Source organism: Poecilia formosa, unplaced genomic scaffold, assembly GCF_000485575.1.
Source record: "Poecilia formosa unplaced genomic scaffold, Poecilia_formosa-5.1.2 Scaffold14, whole genome shotgun sequence".
NCBI lineage: Eukaryota > Metazoa > Chordata > Actinopteri > Cyprinodontiformes > Poeciliidae > Poecilia > Poecilia formosa.
The window spans coordinates 3,408,808-3,433,674 of record NW_006799953.1 but is presented as its reverse complement, the minus strand read 5'-3'; the positions used below and the strand labels follow the sequence as shown (position 1 = coordinate 3,433,674).

Sequence of the window (24,867 nt, the reverse complement as noted above, 5' to 3'; positions counted from 1 at the left end):
GCTTCCTTTGTGTAAGTCAAAAGCTTTCTCCCAGAAGACAAAAGTTGCTATTCCATCTGAAACAGTAATGTTTTTTAAACTGAATAACCTTTGCAGTGCAGCCGTTATTTCTCTGGATTGAGTCACGCTGGGTGTTGTTTTTCCATTTCTTTTATGAGGTTAATAACTGAAGGCAAACGGCAAAATCCCTGTGACGCGCTCGCTGCGCTTTACATTCATGTAAATGCTGAACTCGTGTTTGTTTGTGTTTGTCTTGTACATGTGTCTGTGTGTGCACATCCATTGATAAGAAGTCTTGAGAGGCGCAGTGAAGGGCCATGCCCTCCTCTCCTGTGCTCTCTCCTCTCTATCCTGGCTAGCAGGCTGTCCTCATTACTGTCAGTCAGCATCAGGTTTAGCAGTGCCAGGCTCCTGCACAGCCCTCTGTCCTTTCTGCCCTGCCAGCACTAGCCTGCCTGACTGCTGCCATTGGTAAGCATTGTAAGAGCCCCCTCAATCCCCTAGAAAACCTAATTACTCTCCACCCGCAACCAAGGAGACCAGAGCAGAAAAGACGAGAGGAAGAGGAAAGAAGAATCACACACACATCCCCTCCATTTATAAGCGCTCTGGCAATTATTCAAACAAAAGAAATGTGTGTTCATATTATATCTGCGGCAAAAAATAATTACACTAGCATTCACTTTTACAAATCATTTATCTTTCCATTGAAGCATAAATATTGGCTGAAAGCATGGTGAGAAAAAATAAAGAGAACACAAGATACATTTAGGAAGTGTAAAATGAAAAGAAAAAAAAAACATGCATGAATCAAACTGAGCATCGCTTTGACTACCCGTTAACTGGGTCACTCAGTTGGTGATTGTGTCTGACCACCAAACAAACAGTCATTCATATGTCTCTGCTCTGGCCCCGTTTTCATCTGGAGCAGTTCCATCGAGGCCGCTGAAAGCGAAGGAGCTGACGGGTCAGGGATTTAAACCCATCTCTAGCTTCAACACAGCAGCCATTACCACTGGGGGAGAAAAACTCCTCGTGTCATTCTCTATCTGAGGGCGGGTTTGTTTATGTTGCCTCCACGGCTCTTTTTTTTTTATTTGTGTTTCCCCCCCCTTCTTCTCCAGGTTCGAGAGGAGTGTGACAGTGAAGAATTCCCATCAACTTGCTTGTCACTTTTCTGACATCTTAGTCAAAGTTTTCTTTGGTTACATTCTGACTGCCTTTTGGTCTCTCTCCCTGTCTCGACGCATTTAGTGTCAGTTGTAAAATCCATTTTCAAAAGTGCATTCACAGAGGAAAAAAAAGAAGAAAAAAAAGAAAAAAAAAGAAAATATTCCTTCAGCTGGACATCTTGGTCGCTCACCGGAATAAGACCTGTGCTACAAACCTCAAAATGCGATGTCGGCTTTGGATAATAGTCTGCACAACATAACATTCTCTAACACTATGAGGTATCTACACACCAAAAAGACTTTGAGGAAAAAAAGAGAAAGAGAGAGAGAAAGAGAGAGAGAGAAAGGAATGTGTAATATAGAAAGAGCCTTCTATCATAGCTGAAATGTTAGGGAGGGCTCATTGTCATGAACTGTGATGCTCATCAAAGATAACGACGCGGCATTCTGATGCATTACACTGTAGACTTTTGTCCTTGAATATTCCCTCGGACTCGTGCAGCTGCGCGGATCTGAGTTGGAACGGGAAGCTGGTGCTTTTAATAAACTCGCAGGGACATTCAAAGGGACTGGCAGCTACAGCGGTTTCATTTTCCCAGCAGTGAGCTGTGTCATTTAAAATAAGGATCATTTTGAGGAGGGGAATATCATATTGCTAAATCTAGATCAAATAACTGAGGAAGGCGCAAGGCTGGATTTACAAGGCCTTGTAATCTTTAAAGACTAAGAACAAAGTGCAGAAAATTGAAGAGAGAGGGTACGACATGAGACGCAGTGAAGAAGAATGACAATGACAGACAAAGCAAAAAATAAAGAAATGTTTGAATGGAGACAACATCTGGTGCCTTGTAAAAGTGAGCCCCTCTACGTTTTGTCACAATACGACTTCAAGCTTCAATAAACTTTCTGAATTTTAGGAGATTAACTCATGTACAATTTTTTTTTTACAACACTCCACAAATTCAAGTCAGGTTGAATGGACAGCCTCAGTGAAGATCTCAGCTAAATTTAGCTGTGGACTTTGACTGGACCATTTTAAACAACAATATGAATATAGGTTTGACCTCATCTGACCAGACAACCTGACAAATGGCAACTGGCAAACTGCAAAGTTCCTGCCACTCATGAAAAAAGCCAGCTGTTTTAAATTAGGGCTGCATGACATATTACAAGTTTATCAGGATTGCAATATCACTTTATATGCAATATCATTAGTGCAAAAAAAAAAACATACCTTAAACTGCAAAAATATTAGCTAATTAGACAACTTCCTGGCTTTCTGAGCTAATTATGTAATTGGTGATGCCTTTTTAAAGCAAGGATGTCCTGGTAAAGTTATTAGCTAAAGCTCCACTGTTTCATTAAAACAGAAGATGTAGTGAGGTGCCCTGTTGTCAATAAAAACATGTAGTTGTGATCCATCACAAATTGTCTTGACATAGACCATTTTTATGTGATGTCACATGTTTTCTTAATACAAGTGTTCATACATTGCAGGTCTATAAACATTCAGCTGTCGAATAAAGTCAAACTCCAGCAGATTTCCACTTCTGACATTCATGCCAGTAGTCAATAGGTGAAAGGTCACAGAGTTGGAAACATAGCTAAATATGAGAAGAGCAAAATGAATATTGAATTTAGTTCAACTGACATTGTTATTACAGTCTTCACCTGTGATATTGGCACCTATGATTTTCCAATAGTGAGCAGCCTGACCGCCTAATAAGAATCAACTTATTAATTTACTTATATTTGTTGGATTCTGTTGTTTTTCTCCCGTCTGAAATAAATGCTTAAATACTTAAATTAGGGGGCTTCTGAAGGTAACTGACTAGACTTTACTTATGAGAGACTGAAGCAAATGCATGTCACACTTTTAAGATTTATAGTTGTATAAAAAACAAACCTGAAACTTCTTAACCTTTTCTATTTGCCATCATATAAAATCCCATTATAATATAATAAAGTTTCAGGCCATACAGGTGGAAGTACACAATAGAAAAGAACAGTAGATCTAAATCAAACTTGGATTCATCACGAAAATATTTATTCTATGCAACTTCACAACATCTGGCATTTTTATTTCCCAACAAGTTTGAACATAAAGCACACAAAGTTCCTGACATAAATGTGTGGAATGCAAACAGGTGGAGGAGGTGGTACTGGTCAGTTTGCCATTGAGAGAAGAGTAGACAGAAGAAAAAAAAGGGCGAGGGGGGAAGCAAAAGGATGAACAGAAAGTGACAACCAGAGACGAGTGAGACAAGAAGAGGGAGAAGACAAAACAGTTGAGGCACATAAAAAGTAAAATTTAGAGAGTGCCTTAATGGTACTTCTGTCTTGTCATCCACCTTAACCCCAATCGTCATTGCCAATACTGTGCTAACTCAGTTTTCTTTCTTGGAGCTGAAAGGAGAATTTTAGGGAAGAACTGTCAATGAAAACAAAACAAGCATCTTCCTTCAACTGTTGCTCCAGCTGCTCTTCTGCAGCACACGTCGATTCATGAAACAACAAACCCTTCTTTCTGCATCCCAAAGTCCGCTCAGCAGGTCACAGAGGTGACTCGGCCGACTGGGCCTGCACGGCAAAATCCCTTTGAAAGGTGCAACGAAAGGGTTACGCCCGGTGCTCAGTAAATCAAAGCTGCTCCCTCCTTTCATTTCCATAACAAGCCATCAGAACTCATCTCCCACTGAAGTGGCCACAGTCCCACTGGCAATTAAAATCATGCTGGGACATGTTATGCTTGTGTGTGACTGCACTGCGAGAAACAAAACCAGCGGCGGCGGCAGCGGTAATGACGCCGGCAGCTGAGTGGTAAATCTCAAGCGATGTCGGCAGAAACCGTCTTTGATTCCTCTTAAAATAAAATTGAAAAAAAAAAAAACAAGAAAAGAAAAGAAAGAAAACAAAAACTGTGTCCTCGTTTATGTGTTTCAGTTCAGGTCTTACTGGGAAATATCAAACAAGGAGGCACAGAGACAGTGAATTATCTCATCTCCGTCTCCTTTACCACGTTTTGTTCACAGTTGCAAAACTAAAACGGGAGGGTGGGTTGTTTTGGCGTGTGCACGTAAGCATGTATTTTTGGGAAATAAGAGAAAAGCAAGGATCTTAAAACCACACTTGTTTGTAGGAAGCTGCATAAATAATTACACCTGATAAAATGAAAACATCTGCTAATAATGTTTTGATTCACTAAACCAAAAGAAAATGTATATATTGGAACGAGAAATGACTTATTTATTTTTGTTTTAAATTAGTTTCAAGCATCCACTTTGATCACTGGATGATGCGAGTGAAGATCTGTCCAATTCGGCTGAAAAGGCGATTGATCATCACACCTTACAATTACTTCACAGCTATTAATCCAAGCATTTCATGAAAACCATAATCCTCTGTTTTTACACTTGCCAGCCACTTATCACATCTGCTAAGCAATTTCCAGGTGTGAACTGAGGGTAGAACTTCGAACAACGCTTTGGAGAACAAAGCAATGCACGATGACGGCTGAATTCGGTACATGCTTCCTGTGTTTGTATCCACGTTGAACAACAACCACTGCAGGGACCAGCTTCCAATATGATTGGTTTTTAGCCAGTAAGCTGGCGGATAAAGAACTGTTTGGTTGGTGTGGAAGTAAATGCTAAGATGCTGAAACCTTTACAGAGGAATCCTGGCATTCTAAAGCCACGTCCAGCTGCCTATCTAACAAAGCCTTGGCTATCCCCAGACAGGCGAGGAGGACGCGAGGCATAAATGAATGTGCATAAAGCACTTTGCATCACATCATGATTGTTTAATCCTTTCATTCGCACCTGTCAGTCATCCTCAGATGCAAACTAATCCCTGAATATTTGCAGGCCAGCCTATATTGATATCTTTTCATTTTTTTTGTACTTGTAAGCACAACCTCTAAAAAAATCTAAGATTAGGTAGAACATTATTCATTTGTAATGTATGGCATGGTCTGCATTTCCTTAGTCTGTTTTCTTTGATTGACGGGACCGCTGGTTATCTCCACGTTGTGCCCTTTACCAATATTGTGTTGCAAATGGACACAAAACCGTAAGATTCCTTAAGTCATGCAAACATATGATTCCCTAAAGGCAAGTTTAAATGTTAGGAGGAAAATCTATCGTGTGTGATCTTTACTGTACCTCGCAAAGGTATTTTTACTCCTCCTCCTTTTTCATAGATCTTTCTACATTTCACATGATAGCCCTGAACAAAATGGTGCATGGCTGTGAAATGGGAGGAAAATGATGCACGGGAAATATGAGTATGAAAATAATTTTGAAGTGTGGCATTTAATCACTTGTGTTCTGATGCCCTTAAATAAAACCCAGTACAATTACCGGAGTCCACCTATATGAACTTTTATCTCAGTATAAATACTCTGTTCCGTGAAGGCCTCAGGGGTTTGTTGGAGAAGATTAATGAACAGGCAGCAGGAAGACCAAGGAACACAGAAGACAGGGAAGGGATAAAGTTTGGGAAAAACTTAAAGCAGGGCAGGGTTATATAAAAAAAAAAATCCTAAAAATGCAATCTGAACATGAACACACCATCCCTGCTACATAAATGGTGGTAGCATCATGCCATGGAAATACTTCTCTTCAGCATTGACACTGATGTCAGTCAGAGTTGATGGGAAGATGAAGGTGGAAGTCAATCTGCTGTCAAGGCAAACAGCCAAAACTGAGGTGGAATGGTTTAGGTCAAAACATATTCATATGCTATGACCTAGTCAAAGTCTTGAACTAAAGCCAGTTGATTCTCATTGTGCTCTTCAATCACATTAAATTCTAATAACACATACTTAAGCTCGAAGCTAAGGTGGTATTAAGTTCAAAGCGTTCAATTGGTTGGGTTGAATACTTTTGCAAAGCACCATGAATAATCTATTCTGTAACGTATTCCCACAGCAATTGTTTGGTTGACTTTTTACAGGTTTGTGTAGCTATAGAAATTGATTTTGCATTAAATGTTAGACTATACTTAACTACACTTCAGCGGATGTGTGAGTTTTAATGTATCCTAATGACTGATGTCAAACACCCTTGAGTCTGTTTTCTGTTCTCAGCAGTCCATGTTTTGGGGCAGTGTCAGGAATGTCTGCTGATACAAGTTGGCTTTTTTTTTTTCTCCCTCTGATCCTGTCATCCCGGCACAAACACCCGCGCTTGTTTACAGTGAAATGTCCTCCTTGTTCACCTTCACCTCCTGCCTGTTTTTCAGCATTACGCTACGTGATGTACATACTGTATAGTTTTACCATATTGCAGCACCGAGCGGTGGGAGGTCACCGGCGAGGTTGGCGCCGAAGCCGTCGCTAACTCGTGAAAACGCCGATTTGCTCTCTGAAGCCAAAGCTACTGAGGTACCTGCCAAGCTGAGCTTCTTTAAAACAAAAAAGCCAACCTATTCAAGCAGCCAAGCAGGCAGACAGCAGAGGCAAAAGAAGGGACAAAAGAAAGCTCATTCTAGACAGAGAGGAATTTAAAAATAGGAACATCTGAATGGGTATTCTTTCAAAAGTCTTAAACCAGCTGAACCTAAAATACAAACCACTGCAATGTTAAATCTACTGGGTTTGGTCCAATTGTTTTAAGAACCTTTTTAATCCACTTTCAGTAAAACCATTTTGCTACTCTCACAAAACTGCTTTATGGCTATTTAACAATTCATTGTAGTGATATTTTCACAGTGTCATTATAGTGCCAGTTATGGAAAGTATCCTTTAGAAAATAACAGTGTACTTTCCTTTTAAGTTGTTGCGAAAGTTTGCATAATGGTTGGGAAGAAAAATATAAGCAGAAACCCACACAGCAAGCTGACTCACTTGTTCACCTAATAATTGGATGCATCATCAAACATCCGAGTTGTTGTATTGCACCTTCAACTTTTATTAGCAAAGCTCGGATGAGATGAAGTTAAGTCGATAGGCTTGCCGTGTAAGAAAAAGTGGAAAAACACCGGTTGTTTCTCAGTCGCACGCCGATATCCTTAAGTCACAGTGTGCTCTGGCTCTAAAAGCTTCCACTGCCAATTCCTTATTTGAAACGTGAACAAGTCTTTAACAATGCCCCTCTTTGTGATCCAGGGAAAAGGAGAAAATCTATTATCGATTTCCACCTGGTTTAGGTGGGGGTAAAAAAGCCCCTGAAAGCGATGCTGAATGGCGCTACAGTGCACTGCGCTATAGCTTGCACATTAATGGCTGGTGGATGGTGTGAGGGGGCATGTCAACAAAGCCCCTGACTACTCCACCGCGCCATCTGCACATGCTGAATATTTAATTGTCGATGGAAGCGCTCAAGACCAGTAATCAAGAAAAGAAAAGATAATACGCATCATGAAGAGCCTGTGTGACAGTTCCTGCATGATTGGAATATGGCTTATTTCTTCAATCACCCATTGTTTCATTGCTAATTGTGACAATTTCTGCATGCATGCCACACAATAAAGATATTTCTAAATCACTCATGTCATTCAGTCTCATTCAACTCCGGATGTGACAAAAGAACTCCAACTTGTAATTCAGCCAGTAAGTGTAATTCATCACTGTCAGCTGGGGAGTCACTATTCAGTTCAGAAACATGCATTCAAGGAACCATCAGCCTAATCAGTTAAAAATAAAACTTGCCCTTTAACTTTAAATGTGTGCCACCAAAGACATTTTAACAGCTAACAAAAGACAGGAGCATCTTGATTCTTTTCATCCCAGCTAAAAGAATTTAAACTTCTTTCCAACAGCAATGCACTGCTGCCTTAAAGAGGCAGTAGAGCTCGACTTCATACCACTGCAGCAACGGGACTGAAAACCGCATCAGGGAAGAGAGTAATATCACAGAAAATCTGCCAGATTTAAAACACTACAGAAATAAAGAAAAATAATATATTCTTTCATCGCAGCTGAAACCTCCTCCTTAATAATCTGTAGGGGTAATCGCTTCAGTAAAACAATATGGCCAAGCTGAGAACAACAAATCCAAACTCAATCTTTGTTTCTCCTTTTAAAGGTTGTGTGAGCACAATAAAACTTAGCAAGCAACATGACGTATGATCACTTTCTAGAAGCGCTAAGTGAGAAATTCATTCTTACCTTAGGCTGGGCGCGACGGGGAAAGGCAACCTTAGGATCAATCTGAAAATGAGAAGAAAACGACACATTTGTTGTGGATGGAAGAGCCACGTCCGCAAACGGACCACAAGTACAGCTGCTCACAAAAGCCACAATCTTTGTGATCAAGAATAAAATTTCATTAAATTTAATAGGGGTTTAAAAAATAGAGGAAAACAGAGCAACGTCGCTCTATTTTTCTGCAATTCTGAGAAGCGACATTGGTGCTCAGCTGAAGAGAACAGTGAACAAAAGGCTTATGGGTATTGAAAAACATTCAGTGGACAAATGACCCCAAAATACAAGCTTTGGTTTCAATACACAGATGGTAAAAGGAAAAATACCTTTTTCCAGCGCACTAACGTTATTCTAATGGCAAAACACAATAGTAGTAGTGTCATGATTTTATGCTTTTTAAAAAAAAAAAAAAAAAAACAGGTAATGAGAAGATGATACTGACACCAATTTATTTTATTTAACTCTCCCGCAGTCTTAAGCGATGGGGTCACTTAGACCACACACGTTTTTTACTCTGTGCGCAGTCCGGTGGGGTTGGATTGGCCCAGTGTGCGCTTTTTTGTGTGTCTTCGGAAACTAATAAACACCTAGACCCCTTAATCTAGTTCCAATAAGAATCTTGCCCACCAACTAAACAGAGGATTTCATAACAGGAAACGAACAAAAACTTCAGAGCTGAAGGTGTGAAGTTTCTTCAAACTAATGTAAAACAATAATCAGAAATGAAAAACAAGTTGTTCAAGGAAGTTGCACAGGGTAGGGTGCTATTATCCTGTCATCCATATTTAATTCTGCATTCCTAAACTAAACAGGATAGATATATTTTTAGGCCTTTACGCTATATAAAGCTGTGGATAAACCTATACATTTGGAGAAATACAGAAAATCCCATAGGTTCAAAAAGCATTAATTGGCACTTAACTATATCAAATATTTATAGTGAAATCAGCATGATGATCATTTATTGAGACAAATTGGTGGTTGCACAGTTTTCTTTGCTGTCTCCCATGTTTAATACAGCCATGTTTTAAATGTAAACCAGGAACACGCTTTTGCTCGTCACATTCCCTGCCATGTCCCTGCCATACAACAAGACGTTTTTATGTGCAATTTAGTCCAATTTAACATAGTGAACTTTCTGAACTTCCGCAACCTAATTAAAGTTGTAGTTTGTTTTCTCAAAGAACAGATTGATTCGGGATTCTCCGCAGCTTTCACAGAGCCACGCTGCAGTCGAACAATTCAGCAAAACAAATGGCAAACAGCACTTAAATGTTGTAGTATATTAAATCACTTCCTAATTCGGTGTACAGTTATAGTCACAAGTTCATTTGCAAACTGCTATGTAAAGCCCCGTGTGAAAGGCTTTATCACTCAGTACATTAATCCCAACTATATAGCAGCTTGGTATTTAAATTCACAGATGACCTACTACCTTACCTGGCCTCCTCATAAATGATCCAGGTATACAGATTTGCAGAAATACTGGTTTAATTAGGAGAAGTTAGGCTTGTCACTCATCAGGACAAAGCATGTAAAGAGAAATGACCATTAACAGTGACCTCATTACTTTACGCTGCTAATTATCTACAACGGAAGGAGCTCACAGAAACATTTCAGGCGCAGCATTTATTCCGTTGAGCAACGTACTTTGTGAAACCTCACATTCATTATTAATAATTACTGTGTGCATCCTTAGACCAAAACATTCATGGTACCAAATTATCTCGTAGTCATGAAACCTTTTATTAATAACACCCCCCAAAACCAAAACAAAAACAAAAGGGAGGAAAAGTGAGCAGAACAGCCACACCAAGTGTTCTGCTGGTCATGGTCACACTAGAGACTCGCTTTTTATTTTAGGCAGGAATCGCTGATTGAATATGACAGGAAGAAAATGAGAGTCTGAGGCCGGTGACGCCTCCAGATATTGCCAAATAACCGGGAGGATGCGTCAGATCAGCCTGTTTCTCCATCTTGTGCTTGTTATCTCATTAGCTTCATTTTCCTCATTAATTTCTGTGGTATGAAGGTATGTTGTGGGGGTGGCAGAGTTTGGGGTTGGGGGGTCTCATCAACCTTGCACTTACAATGAAGAGCAGTGAACTGCCTCAAACCACAATGTCTGCCTAAATTGTCCTTGGCTGAATACAAATGACTTGAAAGATGAACATCTCCCTGTTTGTTTCATAGAACCCTTTTAACCAGGTACTATGGTTCCCTGTGAATGAACTTAGCGATATATAAATGAGTGAGAAATTCTTTGCATTTGTGAAAATGACTCCATTGGCACAGATGGATTTATTTAAGAAAATGACAATACGCCCTACTGAGGAAAACAATTGAAACAAAAGACACCATCTGCACGGATCAATTAAGCCATTGACATTGACTGCATTTCAATCTGCTTGAAGGGAATCCATGATGTGCAATGTCACTGTCATCTTTTCTGCCAGTCTCACTTATTACCGTTATCGTTATAAATCAGGTCAGAATGAGAAATGAATTCAATAACACCTGGGCATGGTAACCCCGCTTGTAATAAATTTCATTTAAAGATTTGTTTTAGCACTTAGCCCCAGGCATAACCAATTCAAACTCAATTATTTTTTTCTTGCACCCCGTTTGAGCAAAGACAACAGATTATGTTCTGAATACCAAAGTCCTATACCTGGTAATATATCTTACATTTTAGGTTTATGCTCAGACAAAATACACATATATTTATATCAAGCCTTTGATAATTATGGAGACTAAACTGATTGTTTTTGAACTTGCTGAGATTATGTCTTTTCTCTACATGCGCAAGCAAGCACTTAAACACAGTGGATAATTAAAGTTAGTTTTCTGCTGAAAGATGAAGCAACTAAATGCACAGAAATCCAGTAAAATGATACTTCAGTTATTTAAATCACACTTACAGGAAGGAAATAAAAATTAGGCCATGAGAACACCCCATGTAATCTTTTCAGGCAATCCATTTCCCCAAGGCTGTATATTTATATTATGATTTTTATATACAAAGTGGCTTCATCAGAGCAAGAGGTAGTACATGCATTCTGATTTGCACTGGATAATGTAAGCATCAAAACCGAAATGTTGTGTCAGTTTCACCTGATACTTCCTTCCTGGAGCTTTCATTTTTTGTTATGTAAGACACTTAGGTTTAGGAACGGCTAAGTGGACCTGCAGTGCATTTGTTTCAGTGGTATTACATGCACTTGAATATACTTCCTAGTGTTCTTGCACTCAAGTTTGTGCAGTACTATATATTTTTTCCATTAGACATCTTGAACCTAATATTAATAAGGCATGATTAGCATATTTTCTATACTTGCTGTTGTCTAAATCAGTTTTTTTTTTCTTCCCAAGATAGGGGAGCCTTTTTTATGTTCGATTATTGAATGGTTTTCCATTAAATTTATGCAGAAAGTTTTGGTATATTGTGTGACTTTAAATGTATGCTGGATACACTCTATAACACAGATCTGTCGAAAATATTTCTAAGTGAAAAAGATATGCAAATCTCTAAGGTTAGCAGTTTCTTTGAAGGTGAAAGAGGCGTGTATCAAGGATGATCATCAGAAAACATGTTTCTGAAAAATGTAGGAGAATAAACAAAGAATATCTTAAGAGTTTTGAAACTCATGAGTCCAGCAAATTGTGCCTAGACATGCAGCGATCAGAGTTATGCAAGTGGTTTTGTCAAGTGCTGACCTGCACTACCAATTACCTTTGATTTAAGAACTATATTTAGCAGCATTAAATGTATTTCAGCTATGGGGGGTCATTAGTTATTTATATTAGAAGAAGAATCGATGTCACGGTCTATCGTCTGCAGAGATGACGTTTTATGACGTCCTAAGCATTCTATAATAGCAAAAGTCAGTGTTTAGCTACTAAACACTGAAAATGCCAATATTAAAACTAGTGCTGTCAATCGATTACAAATTCTAATCAAATTAATCACACTTTGGGGTTGTGTTTAATCACAATTAATCACCATGTCTAACTTCGTAAGCTTGAAATATAACTGCACACATTTCTGAAAGCCCTTTCTGCCCTCTCCAAGCAATTATTTGATTTTGTTTTGCAGATGAAAGCAGGTAATGTAGTCTCCCACTAAGGAGAAGTTACTTTACTACACATGCATAGAAGTAGTAGCAAACTTGTTCAGGGGACAATTGACAAATAAGATACATTTCATTTTGTAACACTTGGATGGCCCACCCCTTTCAGATGCTGCCCTGAGCAACTGCCCATATAAAAAAACGCAACTCTATGCATGTTTTCAAAAGAATGTTTAAGAAAATGTTTTCATGTCTGAAGAAATTAATTTTGTTTTAAATGTTAATTTAGAAATGTCCCTCTCCATTCCTTTCCTATGTACATCGTGCGAGGAGGTGACAGTCGCTTCCTCTCATCCAGGTGACATTGGTGTTGATCATGGCTTATGAATCAGAGGATCAAAAATATGAGGCCAAATGACTTGCAGCTGGAACAATTGTATTGTTCAGAAAATTGTTTTTTTTTTTCTAGATGAAAATGCTTCAAACTCAAACTAAGTCCAAAGTCGCTCCCTCAGCATGTTTACTAAAACCAAAAATCAACTTCGATCCCAGATCTTTGTGACAGCTCTCATTGTTTACAATTATTCTCACAATCTACTGTCTCTTTCCAGCCCCGCTTACATCAGTGACCATGATGTTCACTACACAGAAACACTAGTTTTGTTCTCTTGTTTTTGGCACACAAAGCTGTACATCTGTATGAAACCCTCCACTGGATAATCTAATTATATCATCCATAATATTTTTCTTATGAAGACTGCACAGTTGTTGAAAAGGCAATGCACTTAGTTGTTTACATTAGGGAGCTTTTGAGAATTTTATAACTTTCTTGCTTCAGTTTAAAAACCTCATTGACCCTTTGGGTCTTCCTTCTTGTGTAACAGCTTTTGCACTGAAGAGTGTTGTTTTCAGCATAACAACAACCAACAACCTTAGGTGTAGGATCTTAACTGATCAGACAAAATATACATGTTTATGTTTGAGTTTCCAACCAGTTGGCCATCAGTCACAGCATTTCTAGTTCTGCCACAAATGGGTTTCAAACAGAGAGGTAAAAAATTATCAAAGAAACCTAGCATAACATCCAAGCCACTGCATACTTAACTGGTTGTCAATGTTCATGAACCTAAAATCAGGTGTTGTATAACAGTACAAAGAGTAGGGATTGCACAGGATAAAAATACTACCAAATATCACTTGGTTAAGTTTGAACATTTGCAATACAGTAACTTAATTTGAAGATCAATAAAGAAGAAAGCATCCAACTCTGGACATCCAAAGTGTGTCTTTTTTTCTTTTTACCAAAAGGTGTTCCTTAAGGTTTTCTAGTGTTCATTAGGCCATTAGGCCAGAAAACTGTACTTAAAACCCAAATAGTCAGCCTCTTTTGGCTCCTCTGATCAACCAAAGTAAAACATCAATACATCTATTTTGATTTCATTTCAACAATCACTCTTAACCATATTTACCCTTTCTTTAAATGGAAGATGACATTTCTATGTCAATTCAATGAAAATTTACTTGGGGGGCAACAACAGCAGAATATTTTATTAACCCTATATTGTATTCCTCCATTTGAAAAGAATATCACGAGAAGAAATCAGACTTGAAGTTAAGTGAACAATTTACCTGGACCTAAATGGAACAAAAACATGGTGAGCTGGAAGATGAGACCATAGCATCAAACAGTTATTGAGAGGAATTACTGTAGCTGAAGGAAGAAAGGGTACAAATGTAAACAATAACATCAGCCTTGTTTTCACCCACTGTTGTTCAATAATGCACAACAAAATGACAGTTTTTACCCAGGGCAAAATCTTTAACGCACACCTAGCAAATGACATGCTTTTTGGTGAGAAAATATTTTATCTCTTATATAGATTTGGGTATTATTATTACCAGCAGCTGTTATCAACAGCTGTCTATACAACATATGAGGTCCTTTTTTCCCATCTATTCAATTACTCTAGCAATCTCATGGTAGCAGAACCTGTTATGTACAATTGACTGGCATCCACTAATGTGATGCCATTTTCAAAGAGCTCTGCAATTACAGTATGTGTGCCTTTTTGCAATGTGAGTGCCTCAGATAAATCTTAACTATCTAACCAGTCTGCACGGTTCAGTTCATACGGCGCACATAGGCACGATTACTGACATGGTAATGATGTGCTGCTGTTGAGGCACCTTATGTAGCTGTAGCCAAAAGCAAAACGGAGCTTTCCAGTGAAGCACTTTAATATATTTGCTCCAATTCTATATGGTACATCAATGCAAGACTTTCCCGAATTAAGTTCTGATACAGCTTTGTTATACGAACTCTCAAAGAGAAAAAGTGAATTTCCTCGAGACATTATACAACCTGATATGTCAACATAAGAAATGAGAACAGACCAAAAGGAATCCCCCACCAAACAGACCATCTTTTATCTTCCGCGGCTCTGCGTTTTACTAGAGGGTCTCTAAGGGCTGCTTTTGCATGCAACTGTGGGAGATCGGGGCAGAGAACCAGCATATATCTTAAGTTCACATCATACAAAAGGATTTCATATATTAATGCAGCTCCTGGGTAAACTCTCTTCCTCTCTTAAGACATATCGAAGCTACTGTGATGATGTGGTGTTTAAGCTAAAAGGAAAAAGCCTTATCAAAGCTCACAGCTTCTTCCTAATAGGAGAGAGAGCAGGTCCACAGGTGTGCATGTGCGATAGCAACAGAACAGACACAAAATTAAAATGTCATATCTGGGCTGTCGATCTGTACTGATTTTTTTTTTTTTTTTTTGCTGTGGAATAACACACCTTTTTAAAAAAGAAACAGTTTGTTATGATCCCAAAATTTGCAAGGAGGGTTTAACCGATGTCATGCTCTGTGAGCAAATTGTCACCCTTCCACATTCTTAAAAAAAAAAAACATCATAATGATTATGATCCTGACTAATATTTCAAAGTTACAACATCACTGCCTAGACAAACATCCAGCGATATGTACCTGACAAGCGACAGATCCTCCATGTGCTAATACTGCCATCTCCCTTAATTAACTGCAGAAGATGGAGCACCTGCTATACTTAAACACGAACAAGTCGGTTTAGCTCACTAATTTGACTTTATGTCTAAATCCTATCGAGCCGCTACTCATCCATCCCTCCGCTCCAGATTTGTTCTTGGGCCGTTTTCCTGCTTAGACCCGAAACATCAAGAATGTCAGGACAAACTGACTTGGGGTCAGTTACAGCTGAAGTTTCCAGGACTTAAAGAAAAATAGAAATCACAGTGCAAACTAATATAGCTGAGCTGTGAAAGTTGGAATAATGTAAGACAAGAAAAATCAAGACAAAAATCACTTAATTTCCCATTTAGAAATATTTCTAGTGATGTCAGCCTGAGGTCAATGTTTTATATGCTCTCAATTATTAAAGCCGCTTTAAATAACACAAAAAAATATATAAACTAACCAGCAATCAATCGGCTGCCTTATACATTTTTCATTTGTCACTTGCGAAACAGAAAAAAATATGTAACTGTGATCTCTCTGGTTCACAACACCCTGCCTTGAAACATCTTCTTGAACAGATGCTACGGGTTGCTTCTATCTGAATTGAACCAAACATCATGAAAAATGGTAAATATTAGAGGTGTGCGGATCGATCGGCCACCGATCATAATCGGCCGATTTCCGTGAAAAAGTGATTGATCGGTGATCGCCAATCACGGTCTCTTGTTGCCGATCACACAAACCGATCACCTGCATCTCATTTCCAACCTGCCTGTGCAGCTGGTCTCCTTTTTCCTTCACTGCGCAAACGCGCAGCAACAAATCCTAAGCAATGTGTAACTATAACGCACTGAGTGAATGGGGAAGTTTGCGTGTTGCGGTGGAAAATTGAAGCACGTGGGGTGAAGCAGGTCAAAATGCATCAACACGACGAATCTAATATGGCATAAAAACAATGCCATACTTGACGGAGTTTGGCTACATCGAGGCTCATTGCAGTAAAAAAGACATACGGAGGATCAGATAGCAGGTAAAGCAGCGCACAGCTACAAACACTCACCCGGATTAGCATGACGGTCAGAAAGCTAAACAAATAACCCGCAAAATTGTTTAAGTCATCGAGCTGCGATGTAAGACGCTGGTTCTGCTCTAGCTGTTGAACCGCTGCTACAGGTAGTAATATCTGACATACGGAGCTTCGCTTCTGCTCCACCTGGTAGTGACTCCCACACCGAACCTGCTTAAAGCTGCAGCATCTAACCTAAAAAAATAAATTTTACATATGTATTAAAACTTTCACTGTCCTAACATGAGACAGATAATCTCTGAAAAAATAACCGATCTCCTCCCTGTTCTGCATAATTACTCTGCTCAGTCAGAAACAGTCACTCAGAGCTAGCAGTAATCAGCTAGCCGCCATGCTAACAGGACGTTTTCATCAGTAACTCTGGATTGTTTATTGTAATGGATCCTGTATTTCCCTTTGAATGATAAGTTTAACACTTGAATTTTTTGGCAATGTTGAGAGGTTTTATTTTGGCTCTTTGTATTATTTAACCTCTTCAGAGCCTTCATATGTTATCAGTCTGTTAAAGATAGTATTATCAATAGCAGTACAATTTGCACAATGCCTGTTTTGTTTTGTTTTCTTGGAAAAAGTTATTAAAAGCAAGTTTTTGTCTAAATTAAGGTGAATTCATGGTTCCTTTTTCCACATAATGTAACCGTAGTGCTTATGATTAAAAAAATAATAATTATGTGATCGGTATCGGTGATCGGCCCTCATGGGTGATCAGAATCGGAATCGGCAGGAAAAAAACTGATCGGCACATCTCTAGTAAATATGTTCTGAATTACCAGCACGTGAGTTTCAAAACCCTCCAGCAGTGTATGCCCATATGTCTCATTCGCATTCATCCTTCCCTAAGTGTTTTCATAACCGGACAAAATACAGAGGATGAACAATGAAAAAAAAAAAAAAAAGCAGGAGTGGAGAAGTAAAGGCCTGTAGTTTTGTTTAAAGTAGCTTAGGTCTGTTAGGTCTGTGACTCAAATCAAACTGGTGGAAAATCTGCTTAAATTAGGATTCGTAGCATTTTGCGAAATCTTTTGGTTAGATTTGCTTTTAATAAATATTATTTTAAACTGCTGGTCAGAATACCCCTGCAGTTTAATTGCATCATTCAAGACACCTCAAGAAGCAAATGCAAATGAACCAATTTCACATGATTGGGATATTTTATTAAAAGGTCACACAGTGACTGGTTCCTTAATTTCAGCTTCAGGAACAATTATTCTTTCTGGAGTTGTCTGGAAATTTTGTGTGCATTTTGATAGAGAGATAATCCAACCTATATGACAGAACTGTATGACCTTTGAAAGTTCGTATGACAGAAATGAATTTTGAAAAGCTTTGAAGTGGTAAGTTGCATGGCAGATATAAGCATCAACCTTTTCTTGTGTATTCTTAGCCATGTGTCTGGGGCCTATATATCCTGATTAAATACCCAAGTACTGATTTTCTACAGGTAATTTAACATGGAAACACCCAGTTTCATCAATACGTTGATAAAATCTATGCAACAAATTGCTGCAGTAAAATTCTAAAATGTGATTAAACTGCTCTAATTACAACCAAGGAATAGTGTTCTGCACATTCCTGGCTTTATTTTATGCCTGATGTATTAACTTATGCAATGAATTCTTGGAGCGATGCTTTAGTTTTCTATGTTCGCCTCATTTTAGAGCATAGCTTACTTAGTTCAGTGTACAATAAAACATCCACTCCAATCTGCCGTAGATATTTTTACCATTTCTACAGCAGCTTTAAGAGTTTCTTTTCAGCTTTACACCATTTAAGGTTCACTTTCTAACACAGGACTTCAAGATCATTTATGACATTGAACAAATTCAGCAAATAAAAAGTTAAACTAAGTTAATCTCACCAGCAATCTAGATTTCACCTTTTTTGGTGGTGGTTTAGAAGTGGCTGCAGCAGACTCTTGCACCACTAAAAATGCTTATTGTTGGTTCAACAGCATGCAGTGCTGGGTCCTATTTTGTTGTCTATGATTGAGATACAAATAACCTTGACAACATACTGGAGATAATAAATTTCTCTTTGTTTAGGAGCAGCTGTGTGACCAACTGGTGAGGAAGCAACAAACCAACTGAGCAAACCAGGTGAAGATGCATGGAATGTGGCGGAGGCTTGGCAGCAAAAAAATATTATTTAGAGGTCAAAGTACACACACTGCATGCACAAAAGTAAACCAGCTGTGATTTTGTTTTCCAACTGTTTACATTAACATCTTTAAGTCGAGTTGAATGGTCGGCCAGGGAGAGCAGCGATCATCCTTACATTCAAATTGAATATCAGTGAGTCTGCTCAGAAGCCTATAACCAACCGGATGCCGTGACGCACGTCTGCGATAGCACCTGAAGCGGTTATGGAACCAATAGACCTTTTTCATAGGAACCGGAAACACTTCCAACAAAACAGATGGAAAACATTTTGCTTGCTTGAGTCAGCTACATAAAGTGCATAAGTGACAGTAAAAAGGGTAGTGGTGCTGTCTTAACTTCTTTTCTCGGTTCTGAAGTTTTTCCCCATCATCAATGTAAGTTGTTTATCTGTGTCTAGTCAATAATTTTATAATATTTTGTTAGTTAACATTTTTTCCCACAATCCATTTGTTCATAGAATCAAATGTTGCTGTAGCAAAGTGCTGGCTGGATTACCATGAAGACTGAACACAACTTCTGGGCAGACATAGATGAGCAAGAAATTTTGCTTAATTAAATGACAATTAAATGAAATTTTATTTCACTGCACATTTCTTATATATGTGTAAAATAAAAAATAAATTTGTAAAGTAACTAAAACTAAATAAAATGGTACCAAATAAAGCTATATATGAGGAAGTACTAAGCCTTACCTTTCTGTACTGGTTGACGGAATGTTAAAACTTTTAATGTTGGAAATAACACACAAAAAAGAAATTTCCAGTGTACTGCTGACATGACTAAACTTGCTCACAGTCATTCCACCTCCAGCCACTCACTTCTTTCAAGGTTACCAGGGACAAAAGGGGGCCTATAAGGATTTCTTTGGGCACTATAAAAGTGGGAGACTTGTATCAAATCAGCATCTGCAAACACATCAAGAACTAGCCATTTTTTGCTGGCCCGAATATATTTTTATTATTATTATTTATTATTCTTGCTTCTACTGCTGTACAACTTTATAAAAGATATGATAGATCCTAACGCAATGCCATCTTGATAGTGGAAACGTTCAAGTACAAAACAGCACAGCAGATAAAGCAAAGTGACAAATGGCAACAAGGACAAGGCAAACAGCTTGTGCTTTTTTGCCACACACGGATGAACAACTGCACTTTAGAAACTAGAAAAGAACAGTTTCAGCATATACCAATGCACGTCAATGATAATGTCATCTACGACTACAAACACCTGCAAGTAACGAAACAATAATTAAAAAAAAAAGCCTACTGATATAATTTGCGTATGATTTCAAGGTCACTTATTGCACCTATAATCACAGAACCATCTGAGAAATTTAAGTATTTCAGAATATTGTTGACCAACTTGCTTTTTATTCTATGAAATAAAAAAGCCAAATTAATTCAATTATGATCATAAAGACTATAATATAATATAATTTGTGTTGATTTTGAAGGTGGGAAAAAACTGGCAGAGTTAAGATAAATAAACGGGGAAACATCTCAGAGCATCAAGAAACAGGAAGGTGTGTTAGGAAGCAGAAATGTTTGGTTTGATAAGCAATGATGATCTGGTGTAAGACCTTAAAATGTCACCGTTTGGTTCTCAGGGCAAGGAACTGTCAGATATAAAATATATGACACAAGTCTGTCAAATATGACCTCAAGCCTAGAATAGGTGTGATATACAAGAACTCATTTCCATTAGTTGAAAAACTAACTTGCACGCTTTTATAGTTAGTGTAATGTATAATGATTCTACCAGCATCACAAATGGCAATTTAGATAACCAATAGTGCATTTTATCTTGATTAAACAAAAGGTCATCAGTAATGATATTATCTCCCTTTTAACAGCACAGTTTACAATAAAAAAAATTAATAAATAAATAAAAAAAAGGCTAAATGAGCTTTTGTACTAGACCAAGAATAAAATCTTCAATCAATGACCATGACCTAAAAAAAACAAACAAAAAAAAACTGTGCTTTGAGAATAACGTTGTAGCAGGTCATCGCTATAATCCGGTGAATATCTTAATGGACTAATTAAAACAACTGGAGGAATTTAACCGTTTCCTCCTGCCACTATTCGCAGGGTGCCTTCGGGCAAGGCAACAGAGCAAGAATGGCTTCATTTATCAAGCATCAGCACAAGACTGGAGCAGCGCTGGCCAGCTCTCAGGTGTGAGTATATATTTATATATATATATATATGCAACCCTCCTCCCCCAATACCGACCTTTGCTGTAAGTATATATGCTGTCAAACTGTCACAAAGCTGTTCATTCAAAATGTCAAACTTGAAGTTATCAAACTGCTCAGGATTCAAAGTATGTTTGAATCGCTCTCCCCCATTCCCGTTTAAAACAGCCTCTTAACGTGCCTGTATGGAGTCCCCTCTATGGACGCTGTTAGTGTTACTTATTGGTAATTTCACCTTGCCTTCACTCTACATGAAGGCACTGTACGGCTTTATCGCCCATTTTCCCATAACACTGTAACAGAGCCGATAGGGCAGAGGACACAACAAATAAAACGTTTCTACGAAGGAAGGCTAAAATAAACCTTCAAGTGAGAGACGGGGATGAACTGATCTTTCTTGAAGGAGGAAGAAAAAGCCTAAAACAAATCAATTTTTTTTTGCTTTCACGATCAGATTTTATGCATAATTTAAAAAAGAATAGAAAATAATGTTCTTTTAATCTTTTTTTTTTTTTCAATTTAAGAGCAGCACAAATACCAAACCCACAAAACCATTTAAAGAAGTGAAGCCTCGAAAAAAAGAGCTATTTTGAACGCCATCCAAAAAGGTCAATGTCCCCAATAAAAATAAAAAATAAAAAAAAAGTAGCAGCTAGACTACTACAAACCTTGTAGTTAAAAGAATTGCTAAAAATGCTGGGTCTGCTGTCCACTGTATAGCGAAAATAAAAGCATAAATTACCACTGAAAATATTCTCCACATTTTCCTCAGGTGAAAAATATTCTCAGTTTTTTTTATATGACAATAATAATAATAAAAGATCTGTCACACAAACACGTTTCTTGAATGTGCATTTGCTATTACATACACTGTGCCTCCAAATCTGGATATTAAGAAGAAGAAATCCCTGACAAATTTAATTCCAGCTTAATCCCATCTAATCAATGACTGTAAAAACCTCTCTAAAATCTTTTATTATTTATCTGATGACAAATTTCGAAACTCTAACATGCCTCACAAAATCTCAATGTATGTGAATCAATTTGCTTATTTAAGCAAGTCAGATGGCTGAACTCTTTTTCAACCATAATAAATGTTTGCAACATCAACCATCTAACTCGTCGCTGCTCATTGATTGCCACCACGCTAATATATTTATCTGATGTAATTATATTTTATTAAATTCAATAGATAGTTTGAACAGCATGTTGGGTGTTTTAAAAAGATTAGTATGGATTGTAAATGCAAAAACATTGTTTTCAGTGTGTGTAGGGGGACTCAAGCTCATTCTTTTTAAGCACATGATCAGTGCATCCAAAGTGATCAAACTGAACCCTGAGACAGCGCGCCCTTTTGTGTCCACAGCAGATATGTGCACGCTGCACATGTGGCAGCACAGAAAGAGGGGGCGTGTCAGCCCCATTTTTCAACCAGACAAGTGAATACATCCATGTTTTTTTTTTTTGTTTGTTTTTATTTTTTTTTCCTGTAGCTTGTGCACATGTTAGCCAATGCACCTGACTTTGATTGAAGCAGCCTGTTAACCTTAATAGGTGCTTGGCCAGGGAGCCCCAGGCAAAGCGGAAAAAAACGTCACAGTTGGCAAAACACATCAAAGACAGAACATGAATAAAACTCTTATGTAAGTGCAAAAAGCATAAACTCACCGTCTTTGAGTCTAATTCATGGTGCTGTTGAGCTAAGACTTTATCTACACTGGCAGCATCTGTAAACGTAACAAACCCAAATCCTCTGCAAAACAGAAACACAGAGAAGTTTAGAATTTTTGTACATACAAAATTCACACAAAAACTAACATTTTACATTTTTTGCCCAAAGTAAGTATTAAGAATTTTATATAAAGTTAAAACAATGTGAAAGACAAACATCCTAACATTCATGTGACCTTATTACTGTTACAATTTTTTTTTTCTTGTAAATATATCATAGCAGGAATTTAAAACAGGCACGGGGGGGGGCAGCGCTGAACATTATGTGGTGTGTTACACAGTGAGACGACTCCACCAACATTGCGGTGCAGTCACAAAGTCAATGTCAAATTGCAATCGGCCGCAGCTTTACAGCAGCGAGCATTTAAGCTTATCTGGCTCGCTGTGAAACCACACGCAGGCGCGCGCGCAGACAGGGACACTCAGTGACGCGCGCGCACGCACACACAAGCTGGATTAATACTAAACACGGTCAAAGTAAGCGACATCGTCATGTGCAGTGGGAAGGAAAAGTAGGGAAAAATCCCTGTATTTACCTTGAACGTTTTGTCGTGGGGTCTCTCATCACCATACATTCTCTTATTTCTCCGAATTTACTAAAATAGTCTCTAAGGCTGTCTGTGAACAGAGAGAATATGTCGGGTTATTTGACAGAAAACATATGGGAACGCTGTTGTCACTGCATTTCAAATAAAAAGGAAGGGAAGGGGGGAGGAAAGAACACCCCGCGATGCGCATAGGGGTCGAATAGAGGACTTCAGATGGACGGAGATCAAAAATAACATCGTGCGCACACACACCACTGAGATATCCCATACAGAACACTACTGCACAGACAGGGCACATTCGCACATACACCGCCAGCAGCTAACGAGCACTCAGTCACAGCGACAAAAAAAAAAAGAAAAAAAAACAACAAGAAATATTGGACACGGCGACAAAAGAGAATAACAGTCTCACCTGGTGAGGTTTGCCAGCTGAGGCCACCGATAAACATTTTACTGTAAGGGGAAAACACAACAGAAGTGAGTCCAGATGTCAGTTCGGCCATTTTGACGACTAACTACTTCTAAAAGCGACCTTAAAGGATAAAGGGAGACTATGAAAGCACATTCGCGCTTAGTAATTACTCTCTATCTACATAAAAGGGGGAGGCCACTCTCGCTACAAAGCTGTGGTGTTTAAAACTGCATCTGGGAACGGACCCGTGCACGGGTTTAAGTGCGTACTGCGCGAGGACGAATCCAACACGGCAGCCGAAGTCCTCTCCAAGATGTTGTAACATGAAAAAAAAAAACGTACCTTAGGTTTAAATTTAGAAAAAGATTCTTACCCCGGGTCATGTTGTGAATCATTTAGGCTTCCGGACGTGGCTTGACTCCCGTCTCCTTCCATATCTATTCCAAACTATAGAGGCTGGGACTACAGTAACAGTGACAGACACACACAGATAGGGCAGGAGATATGCAAAGCCCCGCTATGAGAATATTACTGAGCCGGGAATGAAAGCGTCACACGTGGGATCAGCTCAGCCCCTGCTCCCTCCTCCCTCTCTCAGCACGCTCTACCTTGGCCCATAGGGGGCGGAGCTTGGCTCTGTCACCTAACCAATCCAATTGACGTCAATTCAGGCAATCTGCAAACCAATCCTCCGATTTGTCATTTAATTAAGCAATAAGCCACTGGAGGTACTACTGGCTTATTGCTCTTCTAAATCAGTGGACACAGACTGTAGCAAATATATGTATTTTAATTGATATTGTTTACAAGTTACAATACAATTAAAAAAAAGACACAGGCATTCAGTAGTAATTTACATTTATATCTTATTCTTCTGCAATAAAGCTGTCTCATGGGAAGAATATATAATTTATGACTTTTCATATTTTCTCCTTCATATTTAATTCATCTTGATTGTTATGTTTTTGAATATATTCACAGTTTAATTCAGCTGAAAGCTTCATGATGTGTGAACCAAAGAGTACGGTGCAGCACCATAAGCGTCCATCTTGTTTAAAATTCAACAATAATTGGAAGAGTAACAAGTGGGAAAAAAAAGTTATTCATTATTTAATCTAATTAGAGCAGCAGCGTTTATTATCTGAGACACAGCTACAGTGAACTGCAAACATATTCAAAACCATTTGAACTTTCATGTGTTGCTAAAACTTTGGTTTGTAGTTTTATGTATTTAATATAAACTTTATGTGATAGAATAATATGAGTGCAAACAGTTTTTTTTTTGTTTTTTTTTTGATCAAGCCACATATTCTCATTTTGGTTTAGATATTTTAGAGGGCTCTT

At 38.3% G+C, this 24,867-nt stretch overlaps 1 protein-coding gene across 1 annotated transcript; it reads right to left on the bottom strand.

Annotated features, from left to right (window-relative positions):
- Positions 1-8,213: 8,213 nt before the first annotated feature.
- On the bottom strand, positions 8,214-24,123 carry msi1a (musashi RNA binding protein 1a). Its single transcript, XM_016668330.1, has 5 exons — positions 23,897-24,123; positions 23,524-23,564; positions 23,100-23,181; positions 22,501-22,585; positions 8,214-8,325 (listed from the first exon to the last, which is right to left on the bottom strand). Exons 1-5 carry the CDS (start codon positions 23,956-23,958, stop codon positions 8,245-8,247), a joined length of 351 nt encoding a protein of 116 aa, XP_016523816.1. The 5' UTR covers positions 23,959-24,123; the 3' UTR covers positions 8,214-8,244.
- Between the last annotated feature and the right edge of the window lie 744 nt (positions 24,124-24,867).